Source organism: Hemiscyllium ocellatum, chromosome 11 (genome assembly GCF_020745735.1).
Source record: "Hemiscyllium ocellatum isolate sHemOce1 chromosome 11, sHemOce1.pat.X.cur, whole genome shotgun sequence".
Lineage (NCBI taxonomy): Eukaryota > Metazoa > Chordata > Chondrichthyes > Orectolobiformes > Hemiscylliidae > Hemiscyllium > Hemiscyllium ocellatum.
The window spans coordinates 86,016,207-86,038,174 of NC_083411.1; the positions used below are offsets into that span (position 1 = coordinate 86,016,207).

Here is a 21,968-nt window from a genome sequence, read left to right on the forward strand (position 1 = left end):
GTTCAATTCCTACACTGGCTGAGGTTACAAATAAGGTCCCACCTTACCCTCAGGTTAAACTCTCATTCTCTCTAATGAGAGCAGCTCAATGTTCCTTTAGAACTACAGCAACTTTACCTTTACTATTCTAATAGCACTGCAGTCAACAGGATTAAATAAATTAATAATGAAGGAATACAATTGTTTGGAAAGCATTTGCCAAAAATTGATGGGCTGCCAGGACTTGTAGAATTGACAATGAAGTAACTTTCAGTGCAACAGATGCAATTTATTGATTTACTCATCACATTAAGAACATTTAGAAATAGTAATCCCACAGAACAGTGACAAAAGATTTCTTATTTTACAGAGTGTACAACCTTTACAGCCACATAAAACACGTGTGTTTTTTTAATCTAAGAGGCATTACTAAATTAACATTTTGAATTTTGGAAATAGAACATTTTGAATTCTCGAGCAACTGATTCTCATCTGGTGCAAAACAAAAATTGTCAACATTTGAAAAAACACAAAAGAACTACCACAACACAATGAATAAAGTTAAAAATTCACAAAGTGAACAACCATTTAATGTGTGAGCAGTAACCAGCTAAAAAAAACTATATCCATCATACCACTTCTTATACATTATATGCATAACAATGTCAAAACAAGATTTGTATCGATTAAATAGCCCTGAACCAACTTGCTTGATTCATAAAGTACGCCCATATTATAATATGCAAATTAAAAGTATTTGAAAAGGGATGCACAGAATCACTCATGCCATATAAGAGAAAGCAGTCCAATTCTCAACAGTATGGCACAGATCCACATTGGTTACATTGAGCTACATTTGCTTTGGTAAAATACAAGTCTGTAGGAAGCTGTAGCAACTGTAAGGAGTGAATCAAAAGGAGTCCCATTGCATCCATTGAACCAGTCTTTTCATTAAGCTTTTTGGAAATTGGGTTGTACCTGCACTTGCTGGGCTATTTGTTAAAAATCACTATTGGGGTTTACTTTGAATTAAAAGAAGTTAAAAATAGATTTTTAACATCTGTCCCATGAATCAGACATTTACCAGGATTAACAATGAAATGGAAACAATTTTAAAGGATCTAATTATGAGTTTCACAGAATAGCGTAGAATACAATATTTTTCAACTGCATGTGAATTAAACTTGAGTCAAGTTGTCAAGAACACAGAACTCGCAGAATGGCTTCACAATTATAGCAAACCAGAATACTATTAGTCAGATTGTGTGAAGAAACCAAAACATTTGTACAACTGACTCCTCCTCCCAACTTTTGTACCTTTTAAAAACTTATAATACAAAGAATGAAAGGTAGGTTGAGAAACAACATTCAAGTTGAGACCAGGAGAAACAGTTCACGAGCTGTGCCAATTAATTGTGTTACTAAATTTTGCGTAAAACATTTTCCTGTCTGTGCGTCACATTATAGCCTCTTTATGATGCCGCATTATATGCTGGTTCTTTTCTGACGGCCTACGGAAGCCTTTTTTGCAAAACTCGCAACGGTGAGGATAGTCCTTTGTATGAATAGATATTACATGACGCTTGAAGCCTGAAGCGTCTGTAGTACTATATTCACAATATTCACACTGGTAAACTTTCTTGCCACTATGTGTCTTCATATGCTTCTTAAGCTCACTTTGCTGCCGAAATTCTCTCTTACACCTTTTGCATTTAAAAGGAAGGTCCTTAGTATGGACTGAAAGAATATGGCGGCTAAGTATAAAAGGATCTGCAATTTTGAAATCACAGTGCCTGCACTGATGAAGCTTTTTACCCTTGTGAGTTGACATGTGTTTCTTCAGCTCTGATGGACGATGAAATCCCTTATCACATACTTCACATTTGTGTGGGAATTCCTTGGTGTGTACAGATATGATATGACGTTTAAGGTCACTAGAGTTGGAGCTTCTGTGGTCACAATGTGGGCATTGATGGGTCCTGTGTGCCTGAAATAAAGTGGCATGCTTCTGTAGATCTTTGTCATCCAAAAATGTTTGAGGACAGTGGTCACATTTATATGGCAGCTCATTGCTGTGCTTAGTTTTCACATGGGTCTTCAGATTAGAAGCATCAGCGGACCTGTATTCACAGTACTGGCAGTGGTATGGTTTCTCTCCTGTGTGAGTTCGCATATGCTTCTTGAGTTCTGATGGATGACGGAATCCTTTTCCACACTCCACACAGATGTGTGGAAAATTCTTGCTGTGCACTGCCAATAGATGGCGATTGAGAAGACCCTGTTCAGCTGTCTCATAATCACAAAATTTACATTTATGCATTTTAGTTTCTTTCTCCCTACTGACCAGTTTGTGAGCAGTTACCGCTCCTGCCTGAGCAAATCGTTTTCCATATTCATTGTATTCATATGTTTTCTCTCCTTTGTTGATGAGCTTGTGACTTTCCAGGTGATTATGAAAACTTGCTTTTTTATTTGTTGTATAGTCACAGTCTGTACACTGATACTTCTTTTTAGTTGTCTGCTCAGGATGGTTCTTCATGTGTCTTTTTAAAAAACCTCTCGATTTAAACTTCTTTCCACAGATGTGACATGGGTATACTGTTATGGGCTGTCCATCAGGACCTATGATGACAGCTTTAAAAACAAGAAAAAAATTAATGAGCAAGCTTTCTTCACCTTCATGTAACAAAGTAAATATAATCTTTATATTATTGTTGCTTGAAAAATGAAAATAGACTAAACAACTGATAGGATTCTAGGATCTATAAATGTGAGGTAAAATAAATTGCTCTAAAGTGAACTAACCTACAAATGGGCTGGTTTTTGAATTCCCTGACCAGATTGTGATCATATCTAATTTTGCTGCATGGAAGAAGAAGAAACCCTTTTGAATCCAAAAGAAGTTAAAAACAGCCATTAGTGTACCTTAGACAAAGGCCAGAAATCTGCTAAGTTTGTTGACAAAGATCCCATGGGAGACATTTACAGACACATAAGAAAATGCAAGAAATATCAATGAAAGCTTTTCCAGCTGGAGTAGTTAAATTGATAGTCTTCAAGGAGCATGCCTTGTATATTGTACAATAATTCGGAAAATGGTTTTTGGACAATGCCACAACTTTTGAAGACAACCATCCTTAATTTTCTCCTTGTGAAAAGTATTTGCACTTGGTGAGATACTCAATGTACACACAGGATACAGATTACAAAGATGGATCTAAGTATACCCTCTCACAGAGAGATATAATAAATGACCTATTAAGTTGAACTTACAGATGAATGATTGGCCCTGTTTACCTCCGTCTATAGACTACATTCTTTCTTAAGGTTACGTACTTTATAGCTGGCATTCCTCTACATTTCTCACACTCGACATTTACTGCAGACTCAACCTCTGTTAGGTGTTGCAATTAGTCATATTATTCTGGACTATTAAATGCACATTATTAAGTCTTACTTATCTATTTGTTTAATAAACCCTTTACTATTTTAAGAGTCAAGTCCAATGAGCAACTACCGGTTTTTGATAATGTACAGTCTGCTTTGAAACATTAATTCTTATTGAAATCTGAGAAAAGAAACTGGACTGGAACATTTGCTTTTAATGGTACAGATAAAGCCAACTGATTCCCAATGAGTAACTACACTTACCTGTATGCCACTGTCTGCCATCACCCCTTCTCTTCTTCCTTGCTTTTTGCTTTAACACTCTGGTAGTGCTTGTGCTATCACTTATTTGTAGGAACTGACTTGAAGTGCCATTCTTGTTTTCTATCTTTGTCTCAAAATTGTTACCTTGAGGAAAACAATGCAATTTTGAAAGTAACGTAACTAATATCAATAAATTTTTCATAACAATGCATCTTATACATTCAAATATTTTTCAGAACATAACATATTAATATCAAAGATTTTTTTTCTTTCTGCAAATAATGGCACTGCTTCCAAAAAACAAATTTAACATTTTTTTAAAATCATTTTGTGGGAAGTGAATGTCACTGGCTAGCCAACATTTATTTCCCACTCCTAGTTACCCTTGAGATGGTGATGGTAAGCTGCCTTCTTGAACCACTGCAGTCCACCTGCTGTGGATTGACCCACTATGCAGTTGTAGAAGACTCTGGTGCGGCCGCATCTGGAGTATTATGTGCAGTTTTGATCGCCTTACTATAGGAAGGATGTGGAGGCACTGGAACGGGTGCAAAGGAGGTTTACCAGGATGTTGCCTGGTATGGTAGGAAGATCATATGAGGAAAGGCTGAGGCACTTGGGGCTGTTTTCATTGGAGAAAAGAAGGTTTAGGGGTGACTTGATAGAGGTGTACAAGATGATTAGGGGTTTAGATAGGGTTGACCATGAGAATCTTTTTCCACGTATGGAGTCAGATATTACGAGGGGGCATTGCTTTAAATTAAGGGGTGGCAGGTATAGGACAGATGTTAGGGGTAGATTCTTTACTCAGCGAGTCTTGAGTTCATGGAATGCCCTGCCAGTAACAGTGGTGGACTCTTCCTCTTTATGGGCATTTAAACATGCATTGGATAGGCATATGGAGGATAGTGGGCTAGTGTAGGTTAGGCGGGCTTGGATCGGTGCAACATCGAGGGCCGAAGGGCCTGTACTGCGCTGTATTTTTCTACGTTCTATGTTCTATGCCTTTAGGGAGGAAATTCCAGGATTTTAACCCAGCAATAATGAAGGAATGGTGATATATTTCCAAGTCAGGATGGTGACTGACCTGGAGGGAAATTTGAGGGTGGTGCTGTTTCCATGTATCTGCTGCCCTTGTCCTTCTAGATGGAAGTGGTCGTGCATCTGGAAGGGGCTGCCTGAGGATCCTTGGTGAATTGATACAACGCATCTTGTAGGCAGTACGCACTGCTGCTACTGAGCATCGATGGTGGAGGGAGTGAATGCAGCGCCAATCAAGCAGGCTACTTTGTCCTGGATGGACAAGTTTCTTGAGTGTTGTTGGAACTGCACTCATCCAGGCAAGTGGGGAATATTCCATCATACTCCTGACTTGTGCTTTGTAAATCGTGGACAGGCTTTGGGGAGTCAGGAGATGAGTTCCTCACCACAGTATTTCTGTTATTGTTGCCACTGTGTTTATGTGACAAATCCAATTGAGTTTCTGGTCAATGGTATTGCCAAGGATGTTGATACTGGGAGACTCAGTGATGGTAACACCACTGAATGTCAAGTGGCACTGATTACATTGTCTCGTATTGGAAATGGTCATTGCCTGGCATTTGTGTGACGTGAGTGTTATTCATCTAAAGGATCAGCAAAGGTAGAGGTATTGCTGATGGAATTTTTCTAGTGGCTTATTTATTCTCAGTCCAGGTCTTACTGCAGTCACAATGCAGCGACAATAAAACTGTACAGGGTTTTTATTGATTTATAAAGGCCTTTGTTGTTAAGACACTCATTGCCATAATTTTTAGAAGGTTGAATTGGCATAGCTAAACCAGTGTTGGATCTTCTTGACAATGGTGATCTTTTGAAAGAGGTGTTTGCCAAGATATAGAAGGTTCTCAACATTTTCTAGACTCTCTCTTCTAAATGGAGGTGAAATAATTGGCTATCAGGTTCATGCAGCTTACATACACAGTCATTCTTCATGCGTGGGTGAATGGAGGACATAATGAAGCAAAGATGCAGAGTCAATTTTGAGTCCATCAATTATATTATCATCTATTCTATAATTATGCTTACACTTCTAAAAGTTCTGGTTTGTATGGTTCAATACAAAGATGCAATTAATCATATATCAAGAAATGTTTTTAACCAATGGACAAAAAAAAGTGACCTCAATTTGCTCTGAATACCTTTTTTCTTGGAACATATTCCTTCACTAGCTAAAGGTGCCGGACATCCTGTATCAACTTACTGACATAGCTGCTATTCAAACAGCAGCCAGCGTGCTAGTAGGCTAAATAATTGTCCTCACTAAGCACCTACAAGTTATGTACTCAGTAGGATCACCATGCTATTTGAAAACAGAAGCTAGAACTTTGAGCCTGTATTAAATTAGCAACTTTAGCGAAAAACTTGTTGCAAGGCTTCATACGTGAAATCAGATAGGAAAGTGGATGCTGACAATGGAAGAAGGAATTAGGAGCAACAGTCTGAATTGAATCTGACTAAATGAGCATTATGACAGTTCTGATTGGAGAAATTCAAGATTGAGTGACACACTGAGTTAGCCGAGGAGCTCCAGACGGCAGACTTAAGGGCGCTAATGGTTCCAGAATCAGTGTGGTATAAAGAGAGGAAAAACATACCTCAAAAGCTAGTCAGAGAGAGCGAATACACAAACCATGAGGAAATGACAAACATAAGATTAATGCTATAACAAGCATGGAGTTTAAATTTAATATGTTGCTTGATAGGAATCTAGTGTATGTCCTTAAGGATAGTAATGATAAATTTGTGGTAGTTAGTTCAGAATGGGATATAAATGGCTATTTTTGCCATTATCTCACTAAATAGTTATGGTCTTAGAAGAAAGTAAAATCAAAATACTATGGATGCTGGAGATCTGGAGCAAAGACAGGCAAGGCTGGAAAACTGTGGAGAAAGTAACAAGTAAATGTTATAAGTTCATGATGATTGTCCAAAGAACAGTGGCAGGTGGCATATGGGCAGGTAAGTGAATGAGATAGTAAAGTGGATCATGTGTTGAAGGCAGTGGTTGGGGTCGAGACGAATATTTAATTGGGTCAGTTATATAGTTAGCCTGGAGTTAGTGCAGGTTTTGATATCTGTAACATTTCCAGGGTAATTCTAGAAGAGATAAGTCAGAATCCTCTGAAGTCTTCAACTCTAAATTAGAGTTGGGGACTTTATCAGAGGGTGCCAAATGTAGGGCAATTTTCCCAATGGGAGTTTAAAAATGTTCTGGGCAATTATCATGTAGTCAGTGCATGGGGATTCAACACACCTCCAACAGATACACCCAGTTTCTGACTGACTTGAAGATGGAAGTTGCATAATTGACTTTGAAGTCTAGATCCTTATTATTATACACTGCATACAACTGTGGCCCCAGCACCATTCCTTGTCGGATGCTGCTTACCAACTGCTGTCCCTACTCTCCAATTACACTCTTGCAAACAAGCAGCTACTCATTCTTATATTTTCCCTTGACTCTTAGAAAGTAAAAAAAAACTATAACCCTTGTAACAGTCTTCAAACACTTCAATGATTTTGGTCAAACAAGATTTTCCCTTTCTAACTACACATTATTATATCTTTGGTCTCTAGCCATTTTTACATTTTTTCTTTTTTTTTAAGGATTGTAATCTCTAGCAGTCTACCATTTTCCATTTACAGATGAAGCTTGATTATCCGAAGGACATGGGCAGGCAACGTTCCATTCAGTTAATCGAATTTCAGGTAATCAAATGTTGGATAACATAGTTTAGCCGAGCATCAGGACCTTGCCGGATAATCCAATATTTGGAGAGTCGAGGTTCCTCTGTTCTGTGTGGAATAGTCTTTCTGCTATCTCTTCACTGCACGTGAAAGGAAATGCTAAGCCTCAGATTTCTTACCATATGCAGCAGCCCATGCGACAGGTACAAAGGCTTTGTTGATGCCAGAATCCTCTATTGGTGTTTCATGGACTGTTGTTGCCTCCTCATCTCCAACAATAACTTCCATGTAAACTTCATCAGCAATATCAGCACAATCTGCATAACACATGAAACATTAGTGTAAAGTGATTCAACATTTTGCAGTTTTAAAAAGTTAATTGATGAAGCATCTTCCAGTCAACATCAACATTTTGTGCATTACCACTGGCTGCAAAGCTTTCTGACAATATTTGTGCTTTTTCAATAAGGATTTCCAATCCAGGCTGAAGTATCAATGGGTCAGTGCAGCCAACCCTGAGAAAGACTACTGGGTGCCAAAAAAAGACATCACCCCACTTCACATGAAATTAAAATGTTTTCAATATGGAAGCTAATGGTCTCAAATCTGAGACTAAGCATGCGAGCAAGTGAGGAAGCAATCAATCAAGTTATGGAAGGGCTGAAGGGGTATATATTAGCAGTAGGAGAGAGAGTGTTGAGTCTGGGGGCGAGAGAGGTGATGAGGGGTTGGTGGAACACAAGAACAGCAGTAGACCCTATGGTTTGATAAGCCTGCTCAGCCTTTTACTGCAATTCTAGCTAGCCTTGAATTTTAATTTCACTTTCCTGCCAGCTTCCCCTATACTTTGATTCCCTAAGACACCAAAAATCTGTTTATCCCAGCAACTAAGATGTTTAGATTTTGGATTTTGATGATATGGACAGAAGACTTAGGCCAATATGCATGGTTCCTTTAAAATCTAGTACAATTAGTGCAATTTATGAAGAAATTTTAAAAATCAGCAGTTTAATTTGTCAACAGAAAGTACATTGGTGAGCACTGGAAGTCAATTATATAATTTCAGTCAGGTCTGTAAGGAGAACCCTACACCATTTCAGTACTTAACACTAGTATAGGAGTTCAAAACAAGATGCTGAAGGGCATAATTCATAACAATTTTCAAACATTAATTCAACACTTAAAAATGTATCACAAATAAATTCTTTTCTGGGAGATAATGCAGTTGCACATTTATCCCAATGAAGTTGAATAACATTGCCAAAAATTTCCTTTGAAAGATGCAAGTTATTTTGCCTATCCTGTTTTGCTGCTCTCAAATTCAGTGTGCAGGTATAACCAATAATACTTCAATTGAAAAATATGCTATGATGCAAGTTTATTTTTTAAAAAGAAAAATAAAGGATCCACATACAAAAAAAACTCAGCATAAAGACTATAAAACACAATACCTCCTCATTCAATACATATGGTTTCAGTGGATAACATAGTCCTGTATCACGATGGGGTAACACAGACAGAAGATCAAGTATAGCAATAAGAATATAAACACAAGAGTAGCTGAAGAATAACTAACTTAAATTGCATTTGTATGTCACACAAAACATCAAAATTTTTCATAACATTCTGAAATGAGTTCCATGCCTTTCAACTCATTTACAGTGTCTAAGCTAATGCCTGTGTTTTCTCAATGTCTTTCCTCATTGTTGCCTATCCATTAAAGTTAGCTGTCATGTTGCAGTTCTGACGAAGGGTCTCCATCAGAAATATCATTACATTTTCCATATACTAACACCAACACTGAATTTCCACTATTCAATTTATTTTATCTCCACTGAACATCTAGGCAGTGCCAAATAACCCAGTGTCATATTAAGTTACAGAAACCATTGCAAACTGCCAAAAAAGGTTATGGATGAGTATAACAGGCTCACAAAATAGAATCTGGAAATTTCTTTCAAGTCAAAGCAGCTATTATACTATACAGTTTTTGACAAGTGTTGATCAAAACATCTTTCACATTCAAAAATAAATACTTTCAATTTAATACAAGTTAAGTGACACAGCAAGATAGTCATTCAGCTTGCATTTTAAGAGAACTCTACTTAAAATGTAGACATTTTTCAAACTTTATACAATCCCTTGTTTTATTTTAATTTCTGTTTTTACATATAGTCACACTTTGTTCACAAGGCCTTTCTTCTAATTCTAAAAAGAACACAGCAAGTCAGTAAGCACTATTGTCTCAGGTTGAACAATGGACCCAGGATGTTAGGTTTCCATAACTGCACACAGAAAGAGCAAATATCACTTCTTTCTGAAAGATGGCTAAACTAAGTCCACAACTAGTTACCTATCTGAACTCTAGTCAGAGGTTTATTTACCAGGTAACATGGCTAAATTAATTATCTTTAAATAAAATATAGTTCGCTTTTGAATGAACACTCAAATAGAAACTGTACATAAAATTTCTTACTAATATCATCTTCCTGAGCTGGGTCTTTGACAGCCATGTAAACCATCTTTTCCCGAGGCATTCTACCAACAGTTCCTTGTTCAAGTACTCCAGCTATGGTATGACCATTCTGATAATCATTCTCAGTAATAACTTCAGTTTCACCTTCAAATAAGAAAACAGATTTAAAGAAAAACTCAAATCAACTTATATTATTATTATGCTGTCGACAATGCACTAAGATGGAAAGCGATGAACCAAAAAGCTTGAAAGGCGTTATTAGGAAGGAGACTGTACAAATTAGTTCAGAGTTTCAAATGCGAACAAATGAAATTTAAGCTGTCTTAAAGGACATTTCAGTAGATGCTAAGTTCATGCTTAAAAAAAACAGCATTCAGGAACAATGCCTTCTCTGAACTGCCTGCAGTTTCATAAATACGCAATCAAACAATTGATGGGAAATGTACCAATGTAACATGACAGAGAAAGGCCAACTCATTGAAATGTAAGTTTTGTGTAAAAATTTCCCAAGTCACTTTTACATACTTGGAGTCTTATTTCATTTATAAAGTTAGACACTAAAACCTTGAATGTAAAATAATTGAAATATATTTTTGTTGCCTCTCATCTCTTTTCCATTCACATCTGTACATACAGAGGAACTTCGATTATCTGAATATCAATTATCCGAATAATGAATTATCTGAAGGAGATCACAAGGTCCCAACAGAAACATTACATCAAAGAGGTGTTTCCAACACTGATCGCATCTTTTGCTTACAATGATTAAAAATGAATTCAGCTTACTGAAATGCTGCTGAGAACAGTCCGAGGCGTCAATGGGAGCCCATGCAGAGTCTCCAAATGACTAACTGCCCACCCTTTCTTCCTCTCCCCACACTTTCCCTGGAATTCTACACAGGCGTTAACCCTGAACCTCTCCCCCACCCCCTCTCCAACATTGTCCTGTGCAGGGCAAAGGTGGGACTTGACAAAAAGGCACAATAAAAAGTTGTGTGTGTGTGTGCATGGTATTTGTAAAAGCCCCCCCCCCCCCCCCCCCCCCCCCTCTCACCAAAGGCGGCAGCAGCAGTCTCACTATTAGTATCCAGTCAGGCAGCCAGGGGAGTGGGTGGTGCAGACAGGAGGGACGGCATGTGGGTGGGGGTGGACAGGGTGCGGGGTTAGGGGTGCAGATGGAGGCAGGGTAGGATGGGGTTAGGGTTGTGCATGGGGTGGAAGTGGGGGTGCATGGGGGGGTGGAGAGCAGGGTGGAGGCACATGAGGCACGGGGTGGGGGCCAGTGTGCTGCTGCCTAGTCTCCTGAACGGGGAGAGGACTTAGCAAGTGCTCGCTGTGTCAATCCCATTGAACTGACGAGGATGGGAGGCATCAGCAATGCTGCAGGTTCCTTACACAAAAGTGTGTGCCTGCTCAGAGACAAACCCTGAGACAGAGAGAGGGAAAACAGCAGGCAGAGCAAGGAAAAAAGGAAACTTCAGAAAACTCTGAGTCCCAGAGGAGAGGCAATGAATCAATTAACTGAATAATCAATTGTTCGGATGAAATAGTGCCCACTCATCTTGTTCGGTTAATCAAAGTTCTTCTATATTATGTGGAATTAAATATTCCAACATGCACTACCTGCAAGTCTCATTACGAATTCTTGAATCCAACTGGTTGAAGAGAAACACTTTTGCTGGCCTTTTTCACGGAGATTCCAGATTCCCCGCACAGGATTCTGTTCTCCAAACCACAGTGTAAGTTCTGCGGGCAGGTGTAAGCATCATTCACTCACTGTTGAGTGCAAATAGTTTAGGTCGCAGTGTTATTGCTGATGTACCTGTGCGAATTATCTCTGGGCTGAAATCAGCTTTCCATGCTCAAAGTGATGGGGTGGGGTAAGAAAATTGATCTATGCTTTCTGAAACAGGTTGGTAAACATTTTAAATTGCATATTGCGAAGTCAACTAGACATCAACCTATTTATTGCCAGCAAGGTGTTGTATGCCATGTTTACATCCTGGTTGATACACCAAACAGTTTGTCTAACATTTAAATCAGGCTCCCATAGTGTAATTATGACTTTAATGAAAATCTAACACTGGTGTACTCTGATCATTAGGCAGCCAAAAGCAGGCAGGAACAGAAATGCTTCTCTATTCTACTGTGGCTGCCCAATCCACTCCATTAACCACATTCTGAAACTAAAACTACAACAATATTTTTCTCCCTCCTGAGTGATGGTCTGCACTGCCATTGTGGATTGTTTTATACGCTGTAGTGCCCAGTGATTCTTTCCCCCTTTATTCTTTCCCAACTGTCAGAAGCCAAGACTAAGTTATGCCTATCTCTCTTCATGGGGTAGGTGGAACATTTCTATTGCAGTCCTATTCTAGACCCCACCATAAGCCTTTCTCTGATATATCACTATCATCATTGGTGCTGCTTTACTCTTTCATCCTCCCTCCTTAGTATCCGAGATCCCAAACATACCTGCCAGGTGAAGCAACACTTTACCTGCACTTCATGTAATTTGGTCCTTTTTAAAAATTTATTCGTTTTGAGAGATGTGGGCATTGCTGGCTGGCCAGCATTTATTTCCCACCTCTAGTTGCCCTTGAGAAAGTAGTGAGCTGTCTTCTTGAACCACTGCAGTCCAGCTGCTATGGGGTGACCCACAGTGCCATTAAAGACAGAATTCCAGGATTTTGATCCAGAAACAATGAAGGAACTGTGATATATTTTCAAGTCAAGACAATGAGTGACTTGGAGGGGAACTTGAAGGTGCTGTTTCCACATATCTGCTGCCCTTGTCCTTCTAGATGGAAGTGGTCGCGGGTTTGGAAGATGTTGTCTGAGGATCTTTGGTGAATTTCTGCAGTGCGTTTTGTAGATAGTACACACTGCTGCTACGGTGTGTTGAACAAGAAGAAGAAAAAACCCTACAGTGTGGAAACAGGCTCTTCAGCCCAACAAGTCCACACTGACCGTCTGAAGAATAACCCATCTTTCCCTACCCTATATTTACTCTGACTGATGTACCTAACCTACACATTCCTGCACACTACGGGCAATTTAGCACGAACTATTCAACTAACCTGCACACATCTTTGGATTGTGGGAGGAAACCCACACAGACATGGGGAGAATGTACAAACTCCACACAGACAGTCACCCAAGTCTGGAATCGAACCCGGGTCCTGGTGCTGTGAGGCAGCAACGCTAACCACTGAGCCACCGTGCTGCCCTGACTTTGGTGGTTGAGGGAGTGGATGCTTGTGGATGCAGTGCCAAACAAGTGGGCTGCTTTGTCCTGGATGATGTCAAGCTTTTCAAATGTCATTGGGGCTATACTTAACCAGGCAAGTGGGGAGTATTCCATCACACTCCTGACTTGTGCCTTGTAAATCATGTACAGGGTCTGGGAAGTCAGGAGGTGAGAGTTACTTGCCACAGTATTCCTAGTCTCAGACCTGCTCTTGTAGCCACTGCATCCATGTGATTTGTCCAGTTGAGTTTTTGATCAATGATAACTACCAGGATGTTGATCGTGGTGGTGACACCATTGAATGTCAAAGGGCAGTGATTAGATTATCTCTTGTTGGTGATGGTCATAGCCTAGCATTTGTGTGGCACGAATGTTACTTGCCACTGGCCAGCCCAAGTTTAATATTGTCCAGACGCTTTTGCATTTAGACACAGACTGCTTCAGTGTCTGAGGACTTGCAACGGTGCTGAACATTGTGCAATCATTGGTGAACAACCTAATACTGGCATTATGAGGGAGGGAAGGTCATTGATGAAGCAGCTGAAGATGATTGGGCCGACGACATTACCCCGAGGAACTCAACGACTGACCTCTAACAACCACAACTATTTTCCTTTGTGCCAGGTATGACTCTAATCACTGGAGAGTTTGCGCCCGATACCCATTGATTCCAGTTTTGCTAGGGCTCCATGATGCCACATTCGGTCGAATGCAGCCTTGATGTCACTCTCACTTCACCTCTGAAATTCAGTTCTTTTGTCCAGATTTGAACCAAGGCTGTACTGAAGTCTGGCAGAACCCAAACTGGGTGTCACCGAGCAGGTTATTGCTGAGTAGATGCTGCTCGATAGCACTGTTGATGACACCTTCCATCGGCTTACTGGTGACCGACAGTAGACAGATGGGTTGGTAATTGGCCGGATTGGATTTGTCCTGCTTTTCATGCACAGGTCAGACTTTGTCAATTTTCCACATTGTCAGATAGGTACCAGTGTGGTAACTGTACTGGAAGAGCTTGGACAAGTGAGCAGCAAGTTCTGGAACACAAGTCTTCAATATTATTGCCGGAATGTGGTCAGGACCCTATCCTTTGCAGGATCCAGTGCTTCCAACTGTTTCTGGATATCATGTGGAGTGAATTGAATTGGTTTGGTTGAAGATTGGTATCTGTAATGCTGGGGTCTACTGAAGGTGGCTGAAGTGGATCATCCACTTGGATCCAGTATACTGCATTCACTGCTCACAATGTGGTCTCTACTACATTGGGAAAATGAAGTATAGATGGGGTCAATGCTTCAGAAAACACCCACGTTCTGCCCACAAAAATGATTCTGAGACTTCCAGTTGCCTGCCACTTTAATACACCATCCTGTTCCTTAACCGACATCTCTGTCTCAGGTTTGCTGCAGGGTTCCAGTGAAGCTGATCACAAGCTGGAAGAACACCATCTCATTTTCCACATGGGGATCCTGCAACCCTCTGAACTCAATATTGAGTCCAATAATTTTTGGGCTTGAACTTTCCCCATGTCCTAGCCCCCAACGCCACACATCACACATAGTGGTTAACAATAGGTAGTGTCTGATGGCAAAAGTGAGGACTGCAGATGCTGGAAACCAGAGTTTATATCAGAGTGGTGCTGGAAAAGCACAGTAGGTCAGGCAGCATCCGAGGGGCAGGAAAATTGACGTTTCGGGCAAAAGCCCTTCTCCATTAACAACTATTCACCCTCTTATCCAATTGATTATTCACCTCTTTGTCTGTCCAATTATTGTTCACTCTCTTTGGGCTCTATCCCCACCTATTGTTTATTCCTTCACCCTATCTTCTGCATATAAGCTGACATTTTCCGAGCTACCATCAGTTCTGCGGAAGGTCAAAAGACTCAAAATGTTAACTCTGATTTCTCTTCATAGATGCTGCCAGACTTACTGAGCTTTTCCAGCAATTTCTGTTTTTGTTTCTGATTTAGAGCATCTGCAGTTCTTTCAGTTATCATTTAGTACTTGTAATAGAATTGCAGGCCTGAACTTTCAATCAGCCTTCCCATTCACCACAGTATGGAATAGCATCCAGAGATGTCATATGATAGAGACTGGTCAGTGCAGTGGAAAATAAATGCATTCTGGATTTCAATTCTGGTGTCCATTAAACGGGCTATAGATAAGCTGCAGAGCTGGGCAGAAAGGTGACAAATGGAGTTCAATGTAGCTAAGTGTGAAGTGATTCACTTTGGTAAGAGTAACAAGAAGATGGAGTACTGGGCTAATGGACGGATACTTGGTAGTGTGGATGAGCAGAGGGATCTTGGTATCCATGTACACAGATCTCTGAAAGTTGCCACCCAGGTAAATAGTGCTGTGAAGAAGGCATATGGCATACTGGCTTTCATTGGTAGAGGAATTGAGTTCCGGAGTCCTGAGGTCATGCTGCAGTTGTATAAGACTCTGGTGCGGTCGCATCTGAAGTATTGTGTGCAATTTTGGTCGCCATACTATAGGAAGGATGTGGAGGCACTGGAACGGGTGCAAAGGAGGTTTACCAGGATGTTGCCTGGTATGGTAGGAAGATCGTATGAGGAAACGCTGAGGCACTTGGGGCTGTTTTCATTGGAGAAAAGAAGGTTTAGAGGTGACTTGATAGAGGTGTACAAGATGATTAGGGGTTTAGATAGGGTTGACCATGAGAACCTTTTTCCACATATGGAGTCAGATATTACGAGGGGGCATAGCTTTAAATTAAGGGGAGGTAGATATAGGACAGATGTTAGGGGTAGATTTTTTACTCAGCGAGTTGAGAGTTCATGGAATGCCCTGCCAGTAACAGTGGTGGACTCTCTCTCTTTATGGGCATTTAAACGGGCATTGGATAGGCATATGGAAGAAAGTGGGCTAGTGTGGTTAGGTGGGCTTGGATCGGTGCAACATCGAGGGCCGAAGGGCCTGTACTGCGCTGTATTTTTCTATGTTCTATATGTTTTAAAATTAGGGAAGAATCCAGACATAAGTATGAATGTTTCTAATAAAGAAATAGTGGAGCGTATCTTTCCACACCACTCTGGCTAAAATAGTTATAAAAATTTGGCCAATTATTGTTAGCTCATATGCCCAATAGTCTTTTAATGCATTAGGAGAAAGTGAGGACTGCAGATGCTGGAGATCAGAGCTGAAAATGTGTTGCAGAAAAGTGCAGCAGGTCAGGCAGCATCCAAGGAACAGGAGAATCGATGTTTCGGGCATAAGCCCTTCCTGAAGAAGGGCTTATGCCCGAAACGTCAATTCTCCTGTTCCTTGGATGCTGCCTGACCTGCTGCGCTTTTCCAGCAACACATTTTAATGCATTAGGTCAAGTTTTCACACTGCTTTTGATTCACCTTTAGTTAATTGTAAAATTAGTAGAGGAAATTGTTTGTGTATCTTCATTAAAAAAAAACTGAATTGCATACACTATTGAACCTTAATATTTACCTATTTCTACATCATCTTCTGGTTCAGCTTTAAAAATATACACTTTGATGACCTCAGCTCCAAATCCATCTTCTTTGGAAGAATCATCTTGCTCAATATCAGTGCTTATTTTTATTGGTGCATCTCCCATCTGGTCCAGCTTCTCTCCAACATCACCTACTGCATAAAACAGTTATAGGAACAGTTATAACACATCAGAAACTTAGAGGTCAATAAATCTTTTACAAGCTGTTGGACAAACTGGCATTGAGTTTAAATTATACCTCCATTATAGAATCATGACAAATCATATGCTAAAACTTGTTCACAAATTATTAACCAAGAGCTACAAAAACCAAGCAGATGTGAAATTAGGGGATCTGTACTAGCAACTGACAGAGAATGAACACCACCAACATCAACTGAGCTGGCTTTCTGAACCAAGCTATATATGGGAACTCATTTTATCAGTGAAACATTTGTGAATTTTGTCATTCAAACCCTGTATGTTGGTTCAATAATCTAATAATGCTAGGCTTAGCAACTGTTTCAATACTATGAACATTAATTGCATATAAATATTAAAATAGATCAATTGAAATAGATGAAACCAAGAAAATATTAATGAAAATTTAAAAAGTTTTAAAAATGTTTTCTTCAAATTAATAATAAGTTGCCATCTAAATACCACTTTTCAAAGTATAACATTATTGTCACCTAAGACCACATGCTTTAAACTGTGAAAAAAATTATTTTTGCTTATGACAACGATAGACTCTGGATTTCAACAAAAATCACTATAGAGGGATATATCCGCGGCATATAGGTGAAAACTATGGAGTTTAATAAGTAACAATATCCAATTTAGGCTTCATCACAATATTTGTTTAGACTGTTGAAGATTTAATAGCATTGAGTTGTTAACAGCTAATTAATAAGTAATTTATTTTAAACAGTGATTTTAGTTGATTTACAGCTGCCTGCAGTCTCCCCATTACATTTTGTATGTAACAGCAAAACTAATACTTTCAAATTTTGAAAAAATATTCTGCATAAAAATCCCTTGAAAGGTTAATCTATTCAAAATATTATTTTCTGCTTTCAGTTCTGTTGACTGACTTGTAAATGTCAAATCAGTAATTATGTGCAAACACTGTACATTTTACCATTGTTAAAGATATGTTTACAAATAAGTACAAAAGATTGTATGATTTGTACAATCAAAATCAAGGCCAAAGTAGCTTATAATGAAAAAAAACTATCACCATCAAAAACAATAAGTGCAGTATCAGTGGTTGGATGGGGGGAAATGAGTGTCTGCAGCTGTGATTCCAACATGGTAATTTCCCAATCTCAGTCATGCCACAGGGAGTTAAACAGAGGCCACCACAAGCTGCTATCACTCACGTCCTGGTAGCCAGATCAAGCCAGCATTGGCAGAAGCCTGGGAGCAAGCCACCTACATGTTTCCTGGATGTGGAATGGGGTATAAAGGTCTTAAGGAAGAATATTAAATGTCTAAAAGGAGTACTAAAAAGAAAAATCCAAGGAACACTTTTTGCTAATACATCATCACACATTTGCAGTTAACATCACATCTATGGGAAAGGGCATTCTGTCCATCAAGAAAAGAAATTCTCTGTCTACCCTTGTTGATCCTTCTCAATTTTATTCTGGTATCCTTGTGTCACATGCTCACTGTCCAAAGTGAATAGCTTGCTTACTTCTAATTCATCCATAATTATCATTATTTCAAAAGGCGCCTTCAACAAAGTTCTATTATTCAAACTATATTTCAGGACTTTGTCCCCAAGGCATAGTAATAATCTTGGTCATTGGCTCAATTGACATTTGAATATAATGTTCGGATGAAGGCAGCCAAAACATAACTTCAATTAGTTAAATTAGTCAAATGGTTCTCAACAGATCTCATTACCTTTCAGACTAACATGCTCCGCTTTGCAGCCAATGTCATTTGAATGAAGACCAGCATCTGGTTTGTGATTGTGAATAACTGCCTCACGCCAACCAATTTAGTACTTAATTTGATTAATAATCATGTGAATCATTTTAGGGTAGTCTTCGACAAAAACGTTTTCATATTATGCATAGTGACTGCTACCTGTGCCATGATGCAGTATTACATTTATTCACATTAACATGCAAATGCCTTATATCAGCTCAAATTTAAATCTCTCTAAAGATAATACTTATCTTATCAATTTATGAAGAGATCTAGGTGCTGCTAAAAAATGTCATGCAATTCACTCCTTGTCCTAATATTGTAAATAGTAAGGGTTCTGGTCACATTTTCTCTTGAGTTTTTTTCCATTGTTTTGGATTTTGCAGTAGGAATAATGGGAAGACCTAACAGAGGCCATACAGCACAATGGTCATGACCCTACCTCTCCAGGTTCAACAAAAGCTCCAAGTTCATATGCCCACCCAGCCTGTTGGCCACACAAAATACATTCATGAAGCAGCAGAATGGGCTGATAATCAACCAGTGATTCCTTCCACTACTTTGGGCCATTGATCACCAAAAGGATAATAAGTGGGTGCATTATGATGAAGTAAAAGAAATCAAGCAGGCACTTCTCATTGGCTTGGATTTTGTGGTAGGAATAACAGTAAGACTACGAACCCTTACTATTGTTGAGTGAAATTGGACAGCAACTTTCAGTGTCCAGACTTGCAGCTGTTGTCCAATTTATCATAAGCTTTGCTACAGATGTGTCAGAGTTATGGCGTGTCCATTTAAGTACAAATTAATTTGAACATTTTAAGCCTTCATTAATAACAAACAATTTCACCACCAGTGGAAACAAAAATCTGGAGTCTTATTCTTTCAAATTTGAATTATTGTTTGAGATTTAAAGATTTTTGCTTTTTAATTCTTATCTTTCTTTCAATAAATCTTTCATTCTCTATTTGACTTTTTTTTGTTTAAACATTAAATTATCTAAACTTACACTTTCTGGTTTTGACTGTGCATGCCTTGATTTGCATCTTTCAATCTGCTGGAGTGAAGAGACATGCTGTTGCTTGCTCTGTTCACAAGTCCCAGATCCTTTGCAGAAGGGGGTCGTGCTGTTTCAGACTCCAGGTGACTGTAAATTGCCATGCAAAATCCCACAAAACTCCTATGGGTATCTAAAAGCACAATGAATGGCAAACACCATTCTTTAGTGCTAAGCAAAATACATTCAATCTGCCTCATGTGTCTCCAGGCTGGTTTTCAAAACATTGAGACAATTCTATCTTTACTAGCCTACTATATCTTGCTTAAAATTTAAATCAAGAATAATATCAAACATCTGAAAATTCAAGTGAATTCCTTCTACCTGGATTACCCTGCTCCACTAACTTAGCTTCATGTATCAATAATTTCTGCATATTTGTATGCCCCGGTCTATCACTTCTAAACCTACTTGGTTACTCCCTCTAACCTTGGAATGTACTTTAAAATGCCCAAAAGTTTATTTTTTATTAAGGATGTGTGAAGTGATCCACTAGATTCATGTCTTCATTTTTGTTAACATCAGAATTACATTTGCCATCAATCCAAAGCTCAACTACTTCTCCAAAGTTTAAAGAGTACCAAAAATATCAAATACAGCATCATAACTTCTTGTTTTAATTTTTTAAGGATTCTATGGTGCAATCAATATCCCATGAAAGAGCCACACTATCCTTTGCATACACTACAGTTTTTTTTATTCTCTCCTGGGATGTGGGTGTCACTGGCGTGCCAGCCATTAATGTTCCATTGCTAATTGTCCTTGAGAATTTGGTAGCGAGCTGCCTTGTTGAACTGCTGCAATCCATGTGCATCATTTCTAACGATAGAGATTTGTCTAGCTCTCCTCTGAGTTGGCACGAACAATTCATTGAGTCTGCCACAAACTGCAAAATCTGTAAATACATTATCATTCAACAATTCTGCTTGTGCCTTAACTTTCTATTTACTACCTAGATCTTCAGTCACTAGTATTCCAATCCTTTGTATTGCTCTTAAAGTGTATAGCTTCCCCATTTGCAATATCCTCGAAAATATTATTTTGCATTGTTACTCAAGCATTATTTCCAAATTGATATTTTGTAAAGTTTTCTCCTAACTGTCAATGTCCTGCCAAGGTCCCAATTTCTCCTTGTACATGAATCCATTAGGAAGAGAAACATATTACCACTAAACAGGAACTACAGTTAAAAAAAAACCTACTATAAATTTGTGGGAAGAAAACACATTGCATGTAGTTGTCATTTTGTAATCGCATTCCAGAATTTAAGGTGTCTATTCAAAGTACTGTCATAAAAGGGATTTTTTTTTACAACACTAATTTTTCTTTTGTCATCCATGGGATGTGGGTGTCACTGGCAAGGTCAGAGTTTGTAGCTATCCCTAAATGCAGCTGAGAAGGTAGTAGTGAGCTATCTTTAGTGATGCATCTATACCAAAGGTGCTGAGACAGGAATTGTTCCAGATTCTGGTGAGGGAATGCATGTGGGTAACTTGCAGGCGGTGGTGCTCCTATGTGTCTGCAGCCCTTTATCTTCTTGGTGGCAGAAGTCACAGGTTTTGATTGTATTTTTCACAGTGTCTTGACATTTTTACATGAACGGAAATGGGCTTCTACATCTTTTATTAAATGTCAATATCATAAACCTTTAAAAGAAACAGAATTAGCTTTAAAAACCTGCTTGTAATACTCAGAAGCTCTGGCAGCATCTGGAGAGAGGGATTAACCTTTCAGCAGACCTGAAATATTAGCCCTGTTTCTCTCCAAAGATGCTGCTAAAACTGCTGAGCATTTTCAGCATAAATTTACTTTCCATTTTCAGTATTATCATGCTGATAATGCTTAACGAATTCCCTTGCTTAACTCGTTTCAGAATTTTATGCTCACAGCAAGTGTGCATTCTTGGAAAGGAGTACGATTGCATTTTATATTTAGTAATTTCAAACATGTGTAGATCAGAGATAGCAGAGGATAAGATTGATTCAACAAGGAGATTTTCCAATTCTGCCACAAAGTGAGCTGGATTCTCAACCTCATAAGTATTTCTATCATACCACTAGCAGAATTTCAATTATTTCACTCTACTTTTGCACCTTCTCTGAAATGGATATCCTTTATGAATATGTAAAAATGAGAGACAAGGGCAGACTGGTTAGGTCACAGCCCTTGCTCCATTCAGTCACATGGAGCAGTGATCATGAAACACGTGACAGCATTGCATTTCTCTTTTGTGTTCTGGGAGATCGGCTTCGTCCGGATCCATCCAGCTTGCTTAAATGCCATCTTTAAACTTGCAATCTTTGTATGATCTGGTCTTGTATTACTTTAAATATTTTAATCAAATTTCCACAACGTTTACTGGGTAAAATGGCTCCACTTACCGTAAAGTGATAATTGGAGCTTTAAGCAACCAAGAA

The 21,968-nt window shown here is 39.0% G+C and overlaps 1 protein-coding gene across 3 annotated transcripts in view; it reads right to left on the minus strand.

Moving 5' to 3' along the window:
• Positions 1 to 320: 320 nt before the first annotated feature.
• znf711 (zinc finger protein 711) overlaps positions 321 to 21,968 on the minus strand; it is a 56,941-nt gene continuing 35,293 nt past the window's right edge. For all 3 annotated transcript variants that reach the window (XM_060832654.1, XM_060832653.1, XM_060832655.1), the window contains 5 exons: positions 16,553 to 16,711; positions 9,836 to 9,979; positions 7,539 to 7,676; positions 3,631 to 3,774; positions 321 to 2,613 (listed from right to left, as the gene is read on the minus strand). In XM_060832654.1, coding sequence (XP_060688637.1) covers positions 1,436 to 2,613; positions 3,631 to 3,774; positions 7,539 to 7,676; positions 9,836 to 9,979; positions 16,553 to 16,711 — 1,763 coding nt within the window. In that variant the 3' untranslated portion in view covers positions 321 to 1,435. The remainder of the gene's footprint in view (positions 2,614 to 3,630; positions 3,775 to 7,538; positions 7,677 to 9,835; positions 9,980 to 16,552; positions 16,712 to 21,968) is intronic.